Source organism: Canis aureus, chromosome X (genome assembly GCF_053574225.1).
Source record: "Canis aureus isolate CA01 chromosome X, VMU_Caureus_v.1.0, whole genome shotgun sequence".
Lineage (NCBI taxonomy): Eukaryota > Metazoa > Chordata > Mammalia > Carnivora > Canidae > Canis > Canis aureus.
Window position 1 is genome coordinate 18361512 of NC_135649.1, and position 17706 is coordinate 18379217.

Sequence of the window (17706 nt, forward strand, 5' to 3'; positions counted from 1 at the left end):
AGGCATCCCTGTGGCTGAGTTATAAAACTTTTTCACATATTCTAGATTAAACTCATCAGATATGATTTATAAATATTTTTGTCACTCTATAGGTTATCTTTTTCACTGCCTTATTAATGTCCTTTCATGCACAGAAGTTCTCAATTTTGATAAAGTTCAACTTACCTATTCTTTTCTTTTGTTGCTCATGTTTTTAGTGATATATCTAAGAATCCACTGCCAAATCCAAGGTCATAAAGATTTACCCCTGTTTTTCCCCTAAGAATTTAATGATTTTAGCTCTTAATATTTAGGTTGTTGATCTATTTTTGAGTTAATTTTTCTATATGGTGTGAGGTAGGAGTTCAACTTCATTATCAGTCATGTGGATATTTACTTACCCTAGCACCATTTGTTGAAAACATTACATTTTTCACAGCTCCAAATAACATTACAGTAAACATCCTTTCCAACCTGTCCCATATTTTTCCCTAAGAAAAATTTCTAGAATTGCTATATCAAAAGATGTGCACATTATGAAGGTTTCTGATACAAACTTCCTCTGAAAGGACATTAAGAACCCACCACAGTGAATTCAAACACCACTTTCACCAAACTCTCAATAGCCATGTATACTACAAACAAATTTTAAATCTCTGCTCATCCATATGGCATGGGAATGTATTCCAGTTAAAGTTTAAGAGAGTTTTAGCTGAACTTGCCTTGATAGCCCCAACACACTAGCCTCAGCAACTGCCTTTCCAAAGGCTTCACACTTATGAAAAGATTACCTAAGAATAGGACTCAATGTAAAGTACTGCAGAGCTTAATATAAGTCTAGTTGAGGAAGCAAACTAACCCCACCCCCTCTTAAGAGTTGGGCTAAAAATGGAAAGTATAATTAGGTTCCTCCACAGGATAATGTAATTTCAAAATATTTCCTTCCTTAGCACAATGTCACAAACCAGCTGTTGGCGACTTTCAAGTGTGTTCTTTTTTGTTTATGTTCAGTAGAGAGTTACCTAGCATGAAAGCCAGGCCATGAAATCAACTAAACTGAAGTTAGAGGGTTTTTCTTACAGCCATATAATAATTAACAAGGAAAAAGAAAAACTATTTTGCTGGTCGTTAGCTTTTTAGTACTAGTTAAGTGCGAATGTGAATTGTGACCAAGTTTTTATAGTTGATGTAGCTTTTTTGCTCTGTCTCCTTTGCTTCTCTGAAGCAAACATACCAAATGTATCTTTATTTTGTTTTGTCTCAAGCTGTAGTTACTAGAAAGAAGATTTTATTGTGCATGCTTTGTCAGTGGGAACTTGTTATTAATATGGAAATCCTGAGAGGACCATTTATCCACACAAAACAAGAAACCAGGGGGAAATTAGCTTTCCACATTTCATCATAAAACATGCATAATTCATAGAAGAGAGGAAACTATTGATGAGGCTGAACAAAATGAATTTCTTGTTTCCAGAAAGAATAAAAATATTTGGCATAAAGCCCTCTAATTTCCTAAATATTTTCTTAAAGTCTTCTGAAGTCTAGTGTCACCATGATTTACACTGTTATAGTAGCAAAGATGAAGGCAGATGCTTTAACAGAATCAATAAAATTTTAAGAGGCAGAAAGAACCTTGTAAATACCTAGTTCAACTCTATTTTACAGATTGGAAATCTGAAGCCCAGATCGGTGAAGTGACCTGCTGCAAGTCACACAGAGAGAGTGACAGAGTTAGAGCCACAAGTCAGATCTCCTGACTTCTGCACTCATAATGTAGCCTGGTCACTCTTCTAAGAGGTTGATATAGTTAGGTTACAGTTTACTTTGCTATCAGTGATGCCACAGAGATTGCCAATTGCATGTATATATAAGTTATTGGTCTGATAATAACTGCATTAATTTAATGCATTTCTTCTGAGAGGCCATGGTCATTAAATTTCCCACTATTAAGAAAGTTGAGGAACGTCTGGGTGGCTCAGTGGTTTTGCACCTGCTTTCAGCCCAGGGCATGATCTTGGAATTCTGGGATCAAGTCCCACGTCTGGCTCCCTGCATGGAGCCTGCTTCTCTCTCTGCCTGTGCCTCTGCCTCTCTCTGTGTGTCTCTCACGAATGAATAAATTTTAAAAATCTTAAAAAAAAGAAAGTTGAACAAGTTTCCAAGATTCCTATATGATAGATGACTCTCTCCACCCATACACTATAGACATTTATAAAAAGAAATCTCATTTACTCTTGGGTTAAGAACCACATTGTAAGAAATCTGTGAGATACCATGGAACTTAAGGGAAACCAACTACCTTTTTGCCAGAGTATTTATTGTTCTTTGGCCTTTTCTAAATGCACAATTTAAACTATCTGACAGTGAAGCCTACCTATATGATAGATTTTTCAAGCTCAACTTTTAAGATCTAAAATATTTAAAAACACTTGAGGCAAATTGTAATTAGTTTTCTCCATAGATATCCAAAGTACCATATATGCATTTTCATCATAGATATTTATATATAGTTGCTTCTAGGTGAATTTTAAAAATTCATTTAGGAGATGAGATTAAATATATCCTGTAGTGGGAGTAGTAATAACTCAAGGAGCAGGGACAAAGATTAATGCAGAATTAGAATCTTAACTCATCTGCTTTTAATAGCTCATTTGATTTGTCTCAGTTCTAAAGAGCCAATGAAACAGGCCACCTAGATACAAATTCTCACCCCATCCCCCCTTTTAACATAAGAGCTTTCTGATAGTGAGAGTTGTCCAACAGCAGAATGAACTGTCATGTGAGAAGAGTCAGTTCATTACTACAAGATTTCAAACTAAGGCTAAAAGATCATTTGTCTGGAACTCTTAAAAGGATTTCTGCATTGAGAGGTAGACTAAAAGGCTTCTAAAATCCTATCATCTCAATGTTGTCTTTCTTTCCTACTTACATAGTTCAGAGGTTCTTTCATATGTGTGTATCTGTAGTCATCTTACACTGCCTGGTATCAGTATTATTTTTGTACTTATGTTATCCTGCTTGAAGACAGAGATGGTATTTCACTTATCTTCATATATACTACAATTTTAAGTATAGTTTCCTGTACAGAGAAAGTATTCATTAGATACTTAATTGAATATGCTTGAAATAACAAGCTTGATTGGTTGATTTAGTCATTATAAATCTTCAGAACCATATTCTTCCCCTGACCTGAGAATCTTAATTACTACTACAGTGAGTCTTCATGTTAGGATGAATCTGGAGTGCTGGTCTTTTATAACAGTATAAGTAAAACAGGAATATTTGACTGAACATAAATACATTTTTAAGGCTTAACAATGATGCCTTGAAAATATTTTAAAAACATACTTCCATTTTCATTTATCCTTTTATTGACAGTGTGAAAACTAATATGTCTGTATATAAACATACAGATACATTTATTAATAAGCATATATTTATGACATATAAATATTATAAACATTTATAACATATGTTATATATTCAATATGGTCACCTCTTATTCTCATATTTTTAAAAAAATGGGTTATAAAATAGATAGTTTAAAAAATTAACTTAAGAAAAATGAACCAAGCAAAATAAAAATTCCTAAAGTATCCTACTGTGGGTTGAATTGTGTACCCTAAAAGATGTTGAAGTCCTAACCACCAGTATCTGCAAATGTGATCTTAAATGGAAATGAGGTCTTTGCAGACATAATCAAGCTAAGATGAAGTCATAATGGATTTGCTTGGGCCCTAAATCCAATGACTGGTGTCTTTATAATAACCACATGAAAACACAGGAACACAAGGAGAAGCCCATATGATGACAGAGCCAGAGACTGGAGTGATATGTCTGTAAGGGATTTCCAACAACCACCAGAAGCTAGGAGAGAGACATTAACAAATTCTCCCTCAGAGCCTCCAGAAAGAACCAACTCTGATGACACCTGATCTTAGGCTTTTAGTCTCCAGAACTGTGAGATAATCTATTTTGATTAGTCTATCCAGTTTGTGGTACTTTGTTATGGTAGCCCTAGAAAACTAATACATGTCTTTTACTATGAAAATTGAAATGATGATTCCTTGGCATATTTAGGATGACAAATATAGTCTTACCATAACTAAAAAATAATCAACCACTCTGACAAGTGTGAGGTGATATCTCATTATAGTTTTGATATGTATTTCCCTGCCCAGCAATTGTACTACTAGGTATTTACCCAGAGGATACAAAAATACTCTTTCAAAGGGCACATACACCCCGATGTTTACAGCAGCATTATCAGCAATAGCCAAAATATAGAAAGAGTCAAAATGTCCCTCAACTGATGAATAGATAAAGATGCGGTGTGTCTGGTGTGTATGCATACATACATACATATAATGAAATATTACTCAGCCATTTGCAAGGACATAGATGGAGCTAGAGTATATTATGCTAAGTGAAGCAAGTTAGTCAGAGAAAGGGACACCTGGGTGGCTCAGCAGTTGAGTGTCTGCCTCTGGCTCAGGGTGTGATCCCAGGGTCTGGGATTGAGTCCCGTGTCGGGCTCCTTGTGGGGAGCCTGCTTCTCCCTCTGCCTGTTTCTCTGCCTCGCTCTCACTCTCTTTCTCTCATGAATGAATACATAAAATCTTTAAAAAAAAGTCAGAGAAAGGTAAATACCATATGATGTCATTCATATGTGGAATTTAAGAAACAAAACAGATGAACATAAGGGAAAAGAGAGAGAGATATACCATAAAACAGACTCTTAACAATAGAGAACAAAGTGAGAGTTGGTGGAGAGGAGGTGGGTCAGAGATGGGCTAAATAGGTGATGGGCATTAAGGAGGGCACTTGTTGGGGCACCTGGGTAGCTCAGTGGTTGAGTGTCTGCCTTTGGCTCAGGTCATGATCCTGGAATCCTGGGATCAAGTCCTGCATTGGGCTCCCCAGAGGGAGTCTGCTTCTCCCTCTGCCTATGTCTGTCTCTTTCTGTGTCTCTCATGAAAAAATAAATAAAATCTAAAAAAAAAGAGAGCACTTGTTGTGATGAGCACTGGGTGTTAAATGTAAGTGATGCATCACCAAATTCTACTCCTGAAACTAACATTATACTGTATGTTAACTAGAATTTAAATAAAAATTTGAACCAATGGGGGACCTAGGTGGCTCAGTTGGTTAAGCAGCTGCCTTAAGCTCAGGTCATGATCTCAGGGTCCTGGGATCAAGCCCCACATTAGGCTCTCTGCTCAGTGGGGAGCCTGCTTCTCCCTCTCCCTCTGCCCCTGCTTCTGCTTTCTCTCTTGCTCACTCTCAAACAAATAAATAAAATCTTTTTTAAAAAATTGAAACAAAAAAATCAGCTACAAAAAATATCATGTAAAAGAACTACTAAAAGCCACTTAAGAAATGGAAAATCAAAAAAAAAAAAAAAAGAAATGGAAAATCATTTAAGAAACAGATCCTCCCAATACAAAAGCTCAAATGTCAGCAGACTGGAAAACCAACTACAAAGTCCTTGATTCTGAGCATACCATACTAAGCTGTGGCATCCTGGAGTATAACCAAAACAATAAACACTAACTGAGTAGAATGAAATGAATTGTCTGAGTTGAAATAAATGCATTCAGATTGTCAACGTTACCAAGATTTATTGAGTAAAAGCTCCTTATACAACTCAGTAGTAGTTCTGCACCCATTGTTCACTTTCTCCATCCTTGGTCTTTGTACCTGAATATTTCACAAAACTTTTTTTTTTCTTTGCTGAAGTGTCAGTAATACATGAGGACACTTTGTCAATGATGTACAATTTCAGCAAGGGACATTACTGCAATCACATCTCATCCCATGAGGGCCTGTGTATATGCTCACAATTGGTCCACTAAGGGTCTGGCAAGTATAGAAGCTTAGTTACAAAGGCAATATTGATAGTTCACTTGTCCTTAGTCAACTTGCAGAATACTGTCCTAGTTTCCAAAGACCATCATGATCCCAGTCATCTCATAAATATTCATTTATTCATAGGTGAACAGAATCTTCCCCCACATATCTAGCCATGCTAATCAATTCCACTGGGGCCACTGTCAAACCATTCTTTTTTAAAAAGATTTTATTTATTTGTTTGGGAGAGAGGGCGTGTGAGCGAAAGAGAGAGAGAGAGAGAGAGAGAGAGAGAGAGAGCGCACCAGCAGAGGGAGAGGCAGAGGGAGAGGGAGAGGGAGAAGGAGAAGCAGGCTCCCTGCCTCAGTGGGAGCAGGGAGCACAACGCAGGGCGCAGGGCTCGACCCCAGGACTCTGGGATCATGACCTGAGCTGAAGGCAGACGCTTAACCAACTGAGCCACCCAGGTGCCCTGTCAACGATACTTGGTGTGACAATCTTTTTCCCACGTGGGGCATACCTGTATCAGATTTTCCGTCATTCTGATTATTTCTAATGACAAGGAAAAACTTTTAATAAATATTTTACATAGCCATTTGTATTTAATTAACTGAGGAAATTTAAACTAATTCTGAACTTCATTGCATGAGGATACATTTCTATTTTTCAAAATGTTAATGCTATCCTCAATTAAAGCACGCACTTTAGATTTTAAAATTTTAACACATAATTTTTCTTATTCAGAAACCCTTCAGACTTTTGAATAGAAAATTGGGGTTTAAACAAACATTTGTAGCCCTTAGGGAACAACTGGAAGTATATGATTCTTGCAGAAAAACCCTAACATACTAAGCCTTATTTAATCAAATCAGTAGTCATGATGATGAATAAAAAGTAATTCATAGAAATGTAAAGGACCACAACTTATCAATAGTGACTTTTTTCCCCACACTTAATTAGAATACAAAACTGATCAGGGATAATCAGGTTCAGTAGAAATTGAGTGAAGCCCAATTACATATTATTTTCTTGCTATTCAATTAGCCTTTTCATCTTATTTCCCCTACCTATTCCTTCCCAACAAATTAAACATCCAAGGATTCATGTGCAAAATGGGCAATCCTTGTATCCTTGTATAGTATAACTAGCTCAGTTTTAAAAACTACTCTAAGAAAAAAAAAAAAAAACTACTCTAAGATAGGTAATTTTTCCCTACCAAGAGGAAACTAGCAATTATGAAAATATCATTAAGGACTAGCATGGGGAGGGATCCCTGGGTGGCGCAGTGGTTTGGCGCCTGTCTTTGGCCCAGGGCGTGGTCCTGGAGACCTGGGATCGAGTCCCATGTTGGGCTCCCGGTGCATGGAGCCTGCTTCTCCCTCTGCCTGTGTCTTTGCCTCTCTCTCTCTGTGTGACTATCACAAATAAATTAAAAAATAAATAAAAAAAGAACTAGCATGGGGGAAAAAAAAGAACTAGCATGGGGGAAAAAAAGAACTAGCATGGGCATTCAGCAACATAATTCTAAACATTATTTCACTTATTTATTAAATGGAACAATTATATTTCATCAGAATGTATAATTTTATCTACTTATTCATGTAAATAAATAGAGTTCTCAATTATGTCTTTAAAAATCAAGGTGCAGCATGTGTCTACACACTAGCAGCTTGAAGATATACGGTTTATCTTCAATATAGTTCTTATTTGGAAAACATCTTTGAAAGTATCACTATATTGCTTTTAAGGGCATACAGAGGAATTAGATATGCAAATTCTATAGATAAACAGAATTTTAGAAACTTGAGAAAATAAGGTAATAAATAGTTGCTCTAACTTGTGTGTGTGTGTGTGTGTGAGAGAGAGAGAGACAGAGAGAGAGAGAGAGAGAGAGAGTAACAAATGTGTTTCTCCACTGGTGAGAAAGTCTTGGGATGGGTGAATCACTTAGTTGAAAGTTCATCTACTAAAACAAATGGAGAACGGAATCAGAAGATGATATGGAAGATTGTGACAGTGTTGATTCTAACTGATAAATTACAAGAAGATACTGTATTGCTAATGTTTCTATCAAGAATATCTGAAGATTGGAGAAGAAAGTGCCAGTTGTCCATAACAGAATTCAAAAGATCTCTGTGCACTCTGCTTTGTCTACAAATAAACACAAAATATATGAAGCAAAGAACTGGCACTAGTTACAAGAGCAATTTCACAAGAGCAGTAAAACAAAGCCAACAGTAAAATTAAATAAAACCCCATTCACTGTATTTCCCATCTTGATTATTAAAACACGCTTTCTTGGCACGCTTTTCAATAATATGATCAGCCTAACAAAGCATACAAAAATCCAAGGAAGAAAGGATGGGCAGAAGATGACTTTTTTCCAAGCTTGTATTTTTATATATTTCTCTAATACATCTTTTAAAATATTTTATTTATTTGAGAGAGACAGAGACAGAAACAGGGTAGAGGAGCAGAAAGAGAGGGAAAGGGAAGGGGATATCAAACAGACTCCATGCTGAGTGCAGAGCACCTCCCACTCTGGACAAGGGGCTTGATCTCATGACCTGAGATCATGACCTGAGCCAAAACCCAGAGTTGGACACTTAACTAAGTGAGCTGCTCAGGCACCTCTTCTCTAATACCTCTTAATCAAATGCCAAGACGCCACTTCTAAAAATGTATCCAGGGATCCCTGGGTGGCTCAGTGGTTTAGTGCCTGCCTTTGGGGCAGGGTGTGATCCTTGAGCCCTGGGATCGAGTCCCACATCAGGCTCCCTGCATGGAGCCTGCTTCTCCCTCTGCTTGAGTCTCTGCCTCTCTCTCTCTCATGAATAAATAAATAAAATCTTTTTAAAAAAATAAATAAAAAAATAAAAAAAATAAAAAAATAAAAATGTATCCAGCATATATTAATGTCACACATAAATGTTAGGGAGAAGAACTAAAGTTAATAGCATTCATTTGGGATTTTTTTATAACTTCTAAAAATATTTAATAATACTTCTGAATATATACAATAGTAAGAATAGATTTAAAAACCAAGTGAAAAATGGCTAGTGAATGTTTAAAACCTCATGTTAATACTCACCACATTCATATCAGACTGTTGGGTAGTATCAGAAGAAACCACGTTGGTTGTGCCATAGAAACTCCTCTTTGGCTGATCTTCAAATATTTCACCTATGACAAAAAAAGTAGGTCAAAATAGATATGTTTTATCTAACATGCATTTGCTTTTAATTGCAAAAGTAAAACTTGCTCATTGCAAATAATTTATAAGATACATAAAAACATAAAGGAAAAAGTTTTATATTCCCACTATCCAGAGATAATCACATTTCAGTAATTCCTAAATGTGTGTATACATGACTGTTTTTATTTATTTATTTTTTTACATGATTGTTTTTAAACAAAATTGGATTTGTATCATATATAATACTGATATGCAATCTACTTTTTGTTTTTAATGATTATAATTTCTTCATATTATTAACTAAATTCTTCAACATGATTTTATAGAGCTATGTAGTAAGGCCACACAATAATTTAATCTCATTCCTTATTTTAAATGTTTAGGTTGTTGCTATCTTTATTTTGCCAAGCATATACAATTAACTAAATAGACCAATTCTTTTATAGCATACAATGAACAAAATAAACATATTTTTAAAGATTAAGGAGACATATCTAACCTCAAAAACTGCATTGCTATAATCGTTACCTCAAAGTAAATGCTAAAATCTGTACACTGTTACACCATCTGGATGAGAGAAAACTGATGTTCAAGCCCATAACTAATAAGGTGGAACATTAAGACCACCTACTCATTAAAAAATATCCCTAGGAATAGGGGTGCCTGGCTGGCTCAATTGGTAGAGCACGTGACTCTTGGTCATAAGCACAAACCCAATGTTGGGCATAGAATTTACTTAAAAATAAAATAAAATAGGGGCACCTGGGTGGCTCAGTTGGTTAAGCCTCCGTCCTCAGCTCAGGGTCCTGGGATAGGGCCCGGTGTCAGGCTTCCCGCTCAGCGGGGAGCCTGCTTCTCCCTCTTCCTCTGCCACGCTTTCTCTCTCAAATAAATAAATAAAATCTTTAAGAAAATTTTTAAGTAAAATTTTAAAAGTTTAAAAAATATCCTGGGGCGCCTGGGTGGCTCAGCCTATTAAGCATTGGCCTCTTGGTTTCAGCTTAGGTCACGACCTCAGGGTTGTTGTATCAAGCCCCTTGAGGGGCTCTGTGCTTGGCACAGAGTATGCTAGAGATTGCCTTCCTCTTCCTCTCCTCCCCTGCTCCGCGATCTCTCTCTCTCTCTCAAATAAATTTTAAAAATCTTTAAATATGCATATATCTTTAAATATATATTTAAAGATTTAAAAAAAAAAAATATATATATATATATATATATATATATATATATCATTAGAAATTCTACAGACCTTCCTTAGGAGTATAATCATGGCTCATAAAGCTCCAAAGAGGTCTGGGTATCTTGTCTCATGCCAGATTAAAATTACATCATTATAGAAAAACTATTCACCTTTCTTTTTGGGTTTAAATTAAAAGCCAGACAAATCAAGACAAATTCATCATATAAAAAAATTGAAATCTTCTTTGCTGAAACCATCATTACTGGTAAAATGCTCTTTATAGCTGTCTGATTTTCTGCAGATTTCTTAGAATTTCCACTTGAGGCCCTATTTGCCCTTGCCTATTTCTAGTGGAAGTAAATGCAGCTTATCATTATACAATGTACCTCCTTGTGCTTGGAGATTCTAACTGCTATCTCACACTCTCTCCCATTTTATAGTCCTCGTTCTTTTTTCTCCCCCGCCCAGGACCTCTTCGGATTTTTTATACCTCTTCCCCCCACATTTCATTCGTATTAATAGGCTCCAAATAAGATATCATTTATTATTTCCCAGTGGATATTCATATTTCCAAATAGATAAATGAAATTAAATTTCTGTTTAATCTCTTACTGTATTTAAAACTCCAGATGAATTCTGACCAAACTTATACAGGCTATGCTTGGAAAAGTCTGACTTAAAATATAGACTATGCTTGGAAAAGTCTGACTTAAAATATAGACTATAGACTATGTAGTAGATACAGAATTTGCTTTGGCATTCTTAGGGATAATTCAAAGAAAAGAGGCGGTCAGCCTCCAGAGCACCTGAAAACCAGGTACAAGATGGTCGTGTGAGACATGCCACATCCACCAAAACACTGAGTAGAAACAGTGTATTAGGGATCCCTGGGTGGCGCAGCGGTTTGGCGCCTGCCTTTGGCCCAGGGCGCGATCCTGGGGACCCGGGATCGAGTCCCACGTCGGGCTCCCGGTGCATGGAGCCTGCTTCTCCCTCTGCCTGTGTCTCTGCCTCTCTCTCTCTGTGACTATCATGAATGAATAAATAAAATCTTTAAAAAAAAAAAAGAAACAGTGTATTATGTCAAAATTTTAATATAAAAACAATTTTTAAAATAATAAATTCTAAGAAAATTCCAGGAATTTTCAATGTCATAAAACATTTTATGCATAAATGTCTTAGAGAATTATTTTATTTGTTTTTTTAAAGATTTATTTATTTATTTTAGAGAGAGAGGGAGTGAGAGAGCATGAGCAAGTAGGGAGAGAGGCAGAGGGAAAGGGAAAAAGAAAAGCAGACTCTGTGCTGAGCATGGAGTCCAATGACATCTTCAATCTTAAGACCTTGAGACCATGACCTGAGCGGAAATCAAGAAGTGGATACTGAACTGACTGAACTACCCAGACACCCCAAAAGGAGAATTATTTTAATTTAGTAAAACACTGTCTTCAATTTAAGCATATTTTATTTCACTGATTTTAAAGATTTTATTTTTAAGTAATCTCTACACCAACATGGGGCTTAAACTCACAACCCCAAGATCAACAGTCACATACTCCGTCAACTGAGTCAGCCAGGTGTCACTAAGCATATTTTATTTTAAATACTCAAGTGACCCCAACTCTAACAGCTCTTACACTATTAGTTTATTTATTTATTTATTTATTTATTTATTTATTTATTTATTTATTCATGAGAGACACAGATAGAGAGGCAGAGACATTGGCAGAGGGAGAAGTAGGCTCCCTGGAGGGGAGCCTGATGCCAGACTAAATCCCAGGACCCCAGGATCAGGACCTGAGCCAAAGGCAGATGCTCAACCACTGAGCCATCCAGGTGCCCCAAACTATTAGCATATGTAAATGTTTTGTCAACAGGAGTTCTTAACTTCACAGCACAGAGAAAAGTCCCTTAAGCTAGGTCATTGATCTATCATCATAAAACAATGCTTTGTTTGAAAGAGTGTTTTCCTGAATTGATCTAGTCTTAGTCTTAGAATATAGTAAGTACAAGCTGAGTTAGATGTGTTGTTAGGACAATTGCCATTAATTAATCCAAAATACCCCAAAGAAACAGATGCAGTGAAATGTTGAAACACCTGCACCCCAATGTTTATAGCAGCAATGTCCATAATAGCCAAACTGTGGAAGGAGTCTCGGTGTCCATCGAAAGATGAATGGATAGAGAAGATGTGGTCTATGTATACAATGGAATATTACTCAGCCGTTAGAAACGACAAATACCCACCATTTGCTTCAACGTGGATGGAACTGGAGGGTATTATGCTGAATGAAGTAAGTCAATCAGAGAAGGACAAACATTATATGGTCTCATTCATTTGGGGAATATAAAAAATAGTGAAAGGGAATAAGGGGAAAGGAGAGAAAATGAGTGAAAATATCAGCGAGGGTGACAGAACATGAGAGACTCCTAACTCTGGGAAACGAACAAGGGGTAGTGGAAAGGGAGGTGGGCAGGGGTTGGCGTGACTGGGTGATGAGCACTGAGGTGGGCACTTGATGGGATGAGCACCAGGTGATATGCTATATGTTGGCAAATTGAACTCCAATAAAAAAATCCAAAATACAAGCAAGATTAAAGTACATTTCGATTTTAATTTCTTTCCCTATAGTTCCTTCTTCCCCTTCTCCTATTCTTCTCCTTTTCCTTCCTCTTTTTTCTTCTCCTTCTTCTTTCCTATCTTAATGGGTTTTTCACAAATACACATCTTAAAAGTTTAACCTTCTTTCCTATCCATTTTCCCTCCTTAGTTTTTTAAAGATATATTTATTTACTTAAAAGAGAGAAAGAACGCACAAGCGGGGAGGAGGAGCAGAGGAAGAGGGAGAAGCAGAAGCCCCACCAAGCAGGGAGCCCAATGCAGGGCTCCATCCCAGGACCCTGGGATCATGACCTGAACCAAAGGCTGACACGTAACTAACTGAGCCACCCAAGTTACTCCTTCCCTATTATAAACTTTGTACTAAGCTTTTTTCTTTTTTTTAAAGATTTTATTTATTTATTTATTTGAGAGAGAGAACAAGAGAGAGCACAAGCAGGGTGAGGGGCAGAGAGAGAGAGAGAAGCAGACTCCCCATTGAGCAGGGAGTTCGATGTGGGGCTCAATCCCAGGACCCCAGGATCATGACCTGAGCCAAAGACAGATGCCCAACCGACTGAGCCACCCATGTGCCACTGTTGCCTTGCCTTGCCTTTTCTTTCCTTTTTTTCCCTTTCCTTTCCTTTCCTTTCCTTTCCTTTCCTTTCCTTTCCTTTCCTTTCCTTTCCTTTCCTTTCCTTTCCTTTCCTTTCCTTTCCTTTCCCTTTCCTTTCTTCCTTCCTTCCTTCCTTCCTTTCTTTCCTTTCCTTTCCTTTCTTCTTTCTTTTCTTTTCTTTCTTTCTTTCTTTTCTTTCTTTCTCTTTCTCTCTCTCTCCCTTCTTTCCTTCCTTCCTTCCTTCCTTCCTTCCTTCCTTCCTTCCTTCCTTCCTTTCCTTCCTTCCTTCTTTCTTTCTTTCTTTCTTTCTTTCTTTCTTTCTTTCTTTCTTTCTTTCTTTCTTTCTTTCTTTCTTTCTTTCTATTTAAATTCAATTTGCCAACATATAATACCCAGTGCACATCTCATCATGTGCTCTCCTTAATGCCTGTCACCCAGTTAGCCTACCCCCTCACCTCCCCTTCTGCACTTTTGTACTAAGTTTAACTAACTCAGTAGTGGTATTAACGAAAAAGTAAGAACAACCTAGCTTAGTGAGGCAGGTTTGAGAAATGAGATCCAGGGCTATGGGAGTTAAAAAAAAAAAGTTCTGTTTTTTTTCAACACCTTTTTATTACTGGGTAGGTGGGTCATTTTCCATATATTCGACCAAATTAACCCCCATAAATAAGTGAAACATCAGAGAACACACACCTTAGCATATATTTTTGCTAAGTGGATCTGATTTGTGTCAACTTATTCATATGATGCCAATAAGTAGGTGTGGCAGCAGGCCAGGCAGGGGTCAAGATTCAGTGGAATACTAGGACTGATTCATTCTGTTTGTTCATTCACTCATTTATCTTGTTTCAGAAAGTATTTAAGGCAGCTAGCTTCGTGAATTTTATAATGAAAATCATAATAGATGACTAAACTTAAATTTCTCAATTCACATTTATATGGCACTTTATAGCTTTTAAAGTTGTCTTTACACAGTTTTGTTTAAATAAAATGAAAGGCATCTAGTAACTTATCAAACATTTTTTTAAATTTTTATTTATTTATGATAGTCAGAGAGAGAGAGAGAGAGAGAGAGAGAGGCAGAGACACAGGCAGAGGGAGAAGCAGGCTCCATGCACTGGGAGCCCAACGTGGGATTCGATCCCGGGTCTCCAGGATCGCGCCCTGGGCCAAAGGCAGGCGCTAAACCGCTGCGCCACCCAGGGATCCCTTTATCAAACATTTTAAATAAATCCTTTAAAATTAATTTCTTATAACACTTTGATTTTATATGATATTTTATAAAAATAATTCGAAGTTATATTTGTTTTTGCTGGTAGATAAAAGTACCTTTTCTTTTTAAAGGTCCACAGATACTTGGTCTAATAGTGTTGTTGGGGCTTTGACTTCTTCTAAAATAAAATCATCACAATCATTACAAGAAAAAATTTGAACAAAATCAGCTATGACTATTTTATTATAATAGATCTAAGGACATACACTAGAAAAAGACTGTGTAGTATTACATCGTTTTATTGCTTTTCTCTAAATCTAGGTTAAAAACAGGAATGATCAGGATAGCAAACTGTCTTGTAATTTATAAGGATTCAGGATTTTCTGAAATTGTGAGGGAAAAAAACTAGAAAGATCTACAGTTCTGGTTGTGACATGCCTTGATTCAAGGTGAAAATCATAGGTAAATGATCAGGTACAGTTGTTTATATTCAAGAATTAGCTCTTATCCTTATTACCAAGCTTGGAGAGGAAGACTGTGTTCAAACAGGGCTAATGAATTACTGATTCTTCGAATGTTCATATGTTCTTACATGTTCTTAGTCACTTGATTCTTTTTAACATACAAAATAATAAAACAATGACATTTTAATTTAGCTAAAAACATGACTTCTTTGGTTGTCACAGAACATGGAGCTATAATTTCTTTTAAGTTTCTAAAATTCTTATTTTATTTTATTTTTTTTAATTCTTATTTTATAAGCAATTTGGTATTTTCATATAACATGAACTTACACTGTAAATCGTCGTGTAGGATTAGGAATAGGACTTGGAGGCAAAGTGGTGCAACCCACACAAGTTTGTAACGATGGAGGCAAACATTGCTAAAATCAAATTAGAACAGAGGTTTTAAAACCACCACTCTTCTCAGAAAACAGATCAGTGGTTTCCTAGGATGGGCGGGGGGTGGGGAGGAGGATATCACATGCAAAAGATCACGAGGACATTGTTTAGAGTGTGGGAACTATTCTATATGTTGATTATGGTTATGGTTACAGGATTGTACACATACCAAAATTAATCAAATTATATACTTAAAAGCTGGTGACTTGTTACATGTTAATAATAGTTCAAGAAATTAAAAGGAAGGGAAAATGTCCTTTAGAATCAGATGTACTATGACAAAATATATCCCCCCAAAATGTGTGTGGTGAAGCATTAATATTTTCTAAATATTTCAAGGGACACAATTTCTTAGGCTCTCCGTTCTTACCTTCCCAATTCCCCTGGTAGGAGAAGTTGCTGGGGATACTGGAATTAAATCGATGCACTTTGAAGATGGTTTCTCTAAATCACCGTCACTCTGTGTCAGCAGAAAGCAGTGTACAATTGTAGCACCAATTGCTTACCTATCACATACTTAGGGAGAGAACTGCTGCATGGGGAAGGGAATCTTTATTGAGTCATGGTTGTACCATGATGAGAAGCTCACATCGTCCTGAAGCAAGCAGGGGACCCAAGATTCACTTCATTTTCTCTTTTTGGCAAAGAGAGCTCCATGGCAAGTCTAAGAGCTTGCCTAGTGTCCCCAAAAAGTCTAGAATGTGAGTACTTGATATTGTGTGATACTTACCATATATATACAAATCCTAATTTAAAGTTTTTCTCTTTGCGGGATCCCTGGGTGGCACAGCGGTTTGGCGCCTGCCTTTGGCCCAGGGCACGATCCTGGAGACCCGGGATCGAATCCCACATCAGGCTCCCGGTGCATGGAGCCTGCTTCTCCCTCTGCCTATGTCTCTGCTTCTCTCTCTCTCTCTCTCTCTGTGACTATCATAAATAAATAAAAAATTAAAAAAAAATAAAGTTTTTCTCTTTGCTTTGGACCTGTGCTCTGTTATTGAAAACTACAATATTAAGTCAAGGAAACAATCAAAAAGGATTTGGTTAGAACTAAGATACAAATGGAACAGCAAAAATTACTGCAGCTATATAAAAACTGTTGATAGATTTTATGTGGATAAAATCAGTACTGCATAATTCAGGACTTTAAAATATGCTCTTTATTTTCCGAGACACAGTAAAATTATGTTGCATATTCTCTTCGTTTTCCTAACACAATAATAGGTTCACTCACTCGTGCCAATACCTGAATAATTAAAATTGGGTCAGTTAAGAGAATCAAACAGTATATATAAATTGTATTAGCACCAAACATGAAAAGGGATAGGCTCCAGAGGTTATCTACTCATTCTTCAGGACCTACTCCTAAATCAGGGATAGATGTCCATCTAATACACTCAGGGCTCAAAGGAAAATAAGATGGTACTGTTTTTGCTGATGACCCATTTCCTAATCTAATAACTCCCCAAACTGAAAGATGAACCTCTTCTATGCAAATTTCAGCTCAATTCTATCATTATCTGAGATGTCCATGGAAAAAAAACCTAAACATCATTCAACTTCCACAACTAAGTAATCATAATGTGTACAGAAACATTAAAGATGCTAGCAGGGGATGTAACTAAATTCCAAATATGTTCAAATTAAAAATGGTATGTTAAAATTTTAGTGGGAGTACATGCATTACAGGCATAAAAATGTAGTATTTATCCAGGAAAACCATTGTCTGTGGTTTAAAACCCTAATATCTAGTTAATAAATTCTGTAGGAAAGAGTGAAATCATTTATTGTTTTGTCATCTAAGCAATGTGACCAGCAGAGCTGAACTTTTCTTAGATTCACCAGGACAGAGACAAAGCTGATCCACAACAATGACAGTTTTGTATTAGACAACTATTTACTTTGAACCTCACTTTCAAATGATGTCAGTTATTTTTATGAATAAGTCATCAACTGTTTCTTAGGAGAAATCAAAAATTACTTACGAGGCATATAAATTTAAGTTTCAAATGAGAGCTTACATTTATAGAAATTACAACAAAACTAGGTAAGGCCAACACTGAAAAATCAGTAAAAATTTCAAATTTTCTATAAAATTGAAGTGTTAATATCATACCAGGTTCAAACTTGCTTCCCAAGACCGATTTATCTGTATTGCAGTTTGTACCTTC

The 17706-nt window shown here is 36.5% G+C and overlaps 1 protein-coding gene across 12 annotated transcripts in view; it reads right to left on the reverse strand.

Annotated features, from left to right (window-relative positions):
- The window catches only part of LOC144309022 (P2R1A-PPP2R2A-interacting phosphatase regulator 1-like), an 82547-nt gene that overhangs the window by 28729 nt on the left and 36112 nt on the right, over positions 1 to 17706 (reverse strand). For 10 of the 12 annotated variants that reach the window (XM_077890063.1, XM_077890058.1, XM_077890057.1 and 7 more), the window contains 5 exons: positions 17652 to 17706; positions 15906 to 15995; positions 15428 to 15516; positions 14750 to 14811; positions 8921 to 9012 (listed from right to left, as the gene is read on the reverse strand). In XM_077890063.1, coding sequence (XP_077746189.1) covers positions 8921 to 9012; positions 14750 to 14811; positions 15428 to 15516; positions 15906 to 15995; positions 17652 to 17706 — 388 coding nt within the window. Of the gene's footprint in view, positions 1 to 7753; positions 7981 to 8920; positions 9013 to 14749; positions 14812 to 15427; positions 15517 to 15905; positions 15996 to 17651 lie in introns of those variants that run through there. The other 2 variants (XM_077890060.1, XM_077890055.1) reach the window with 2 other exon arrangements.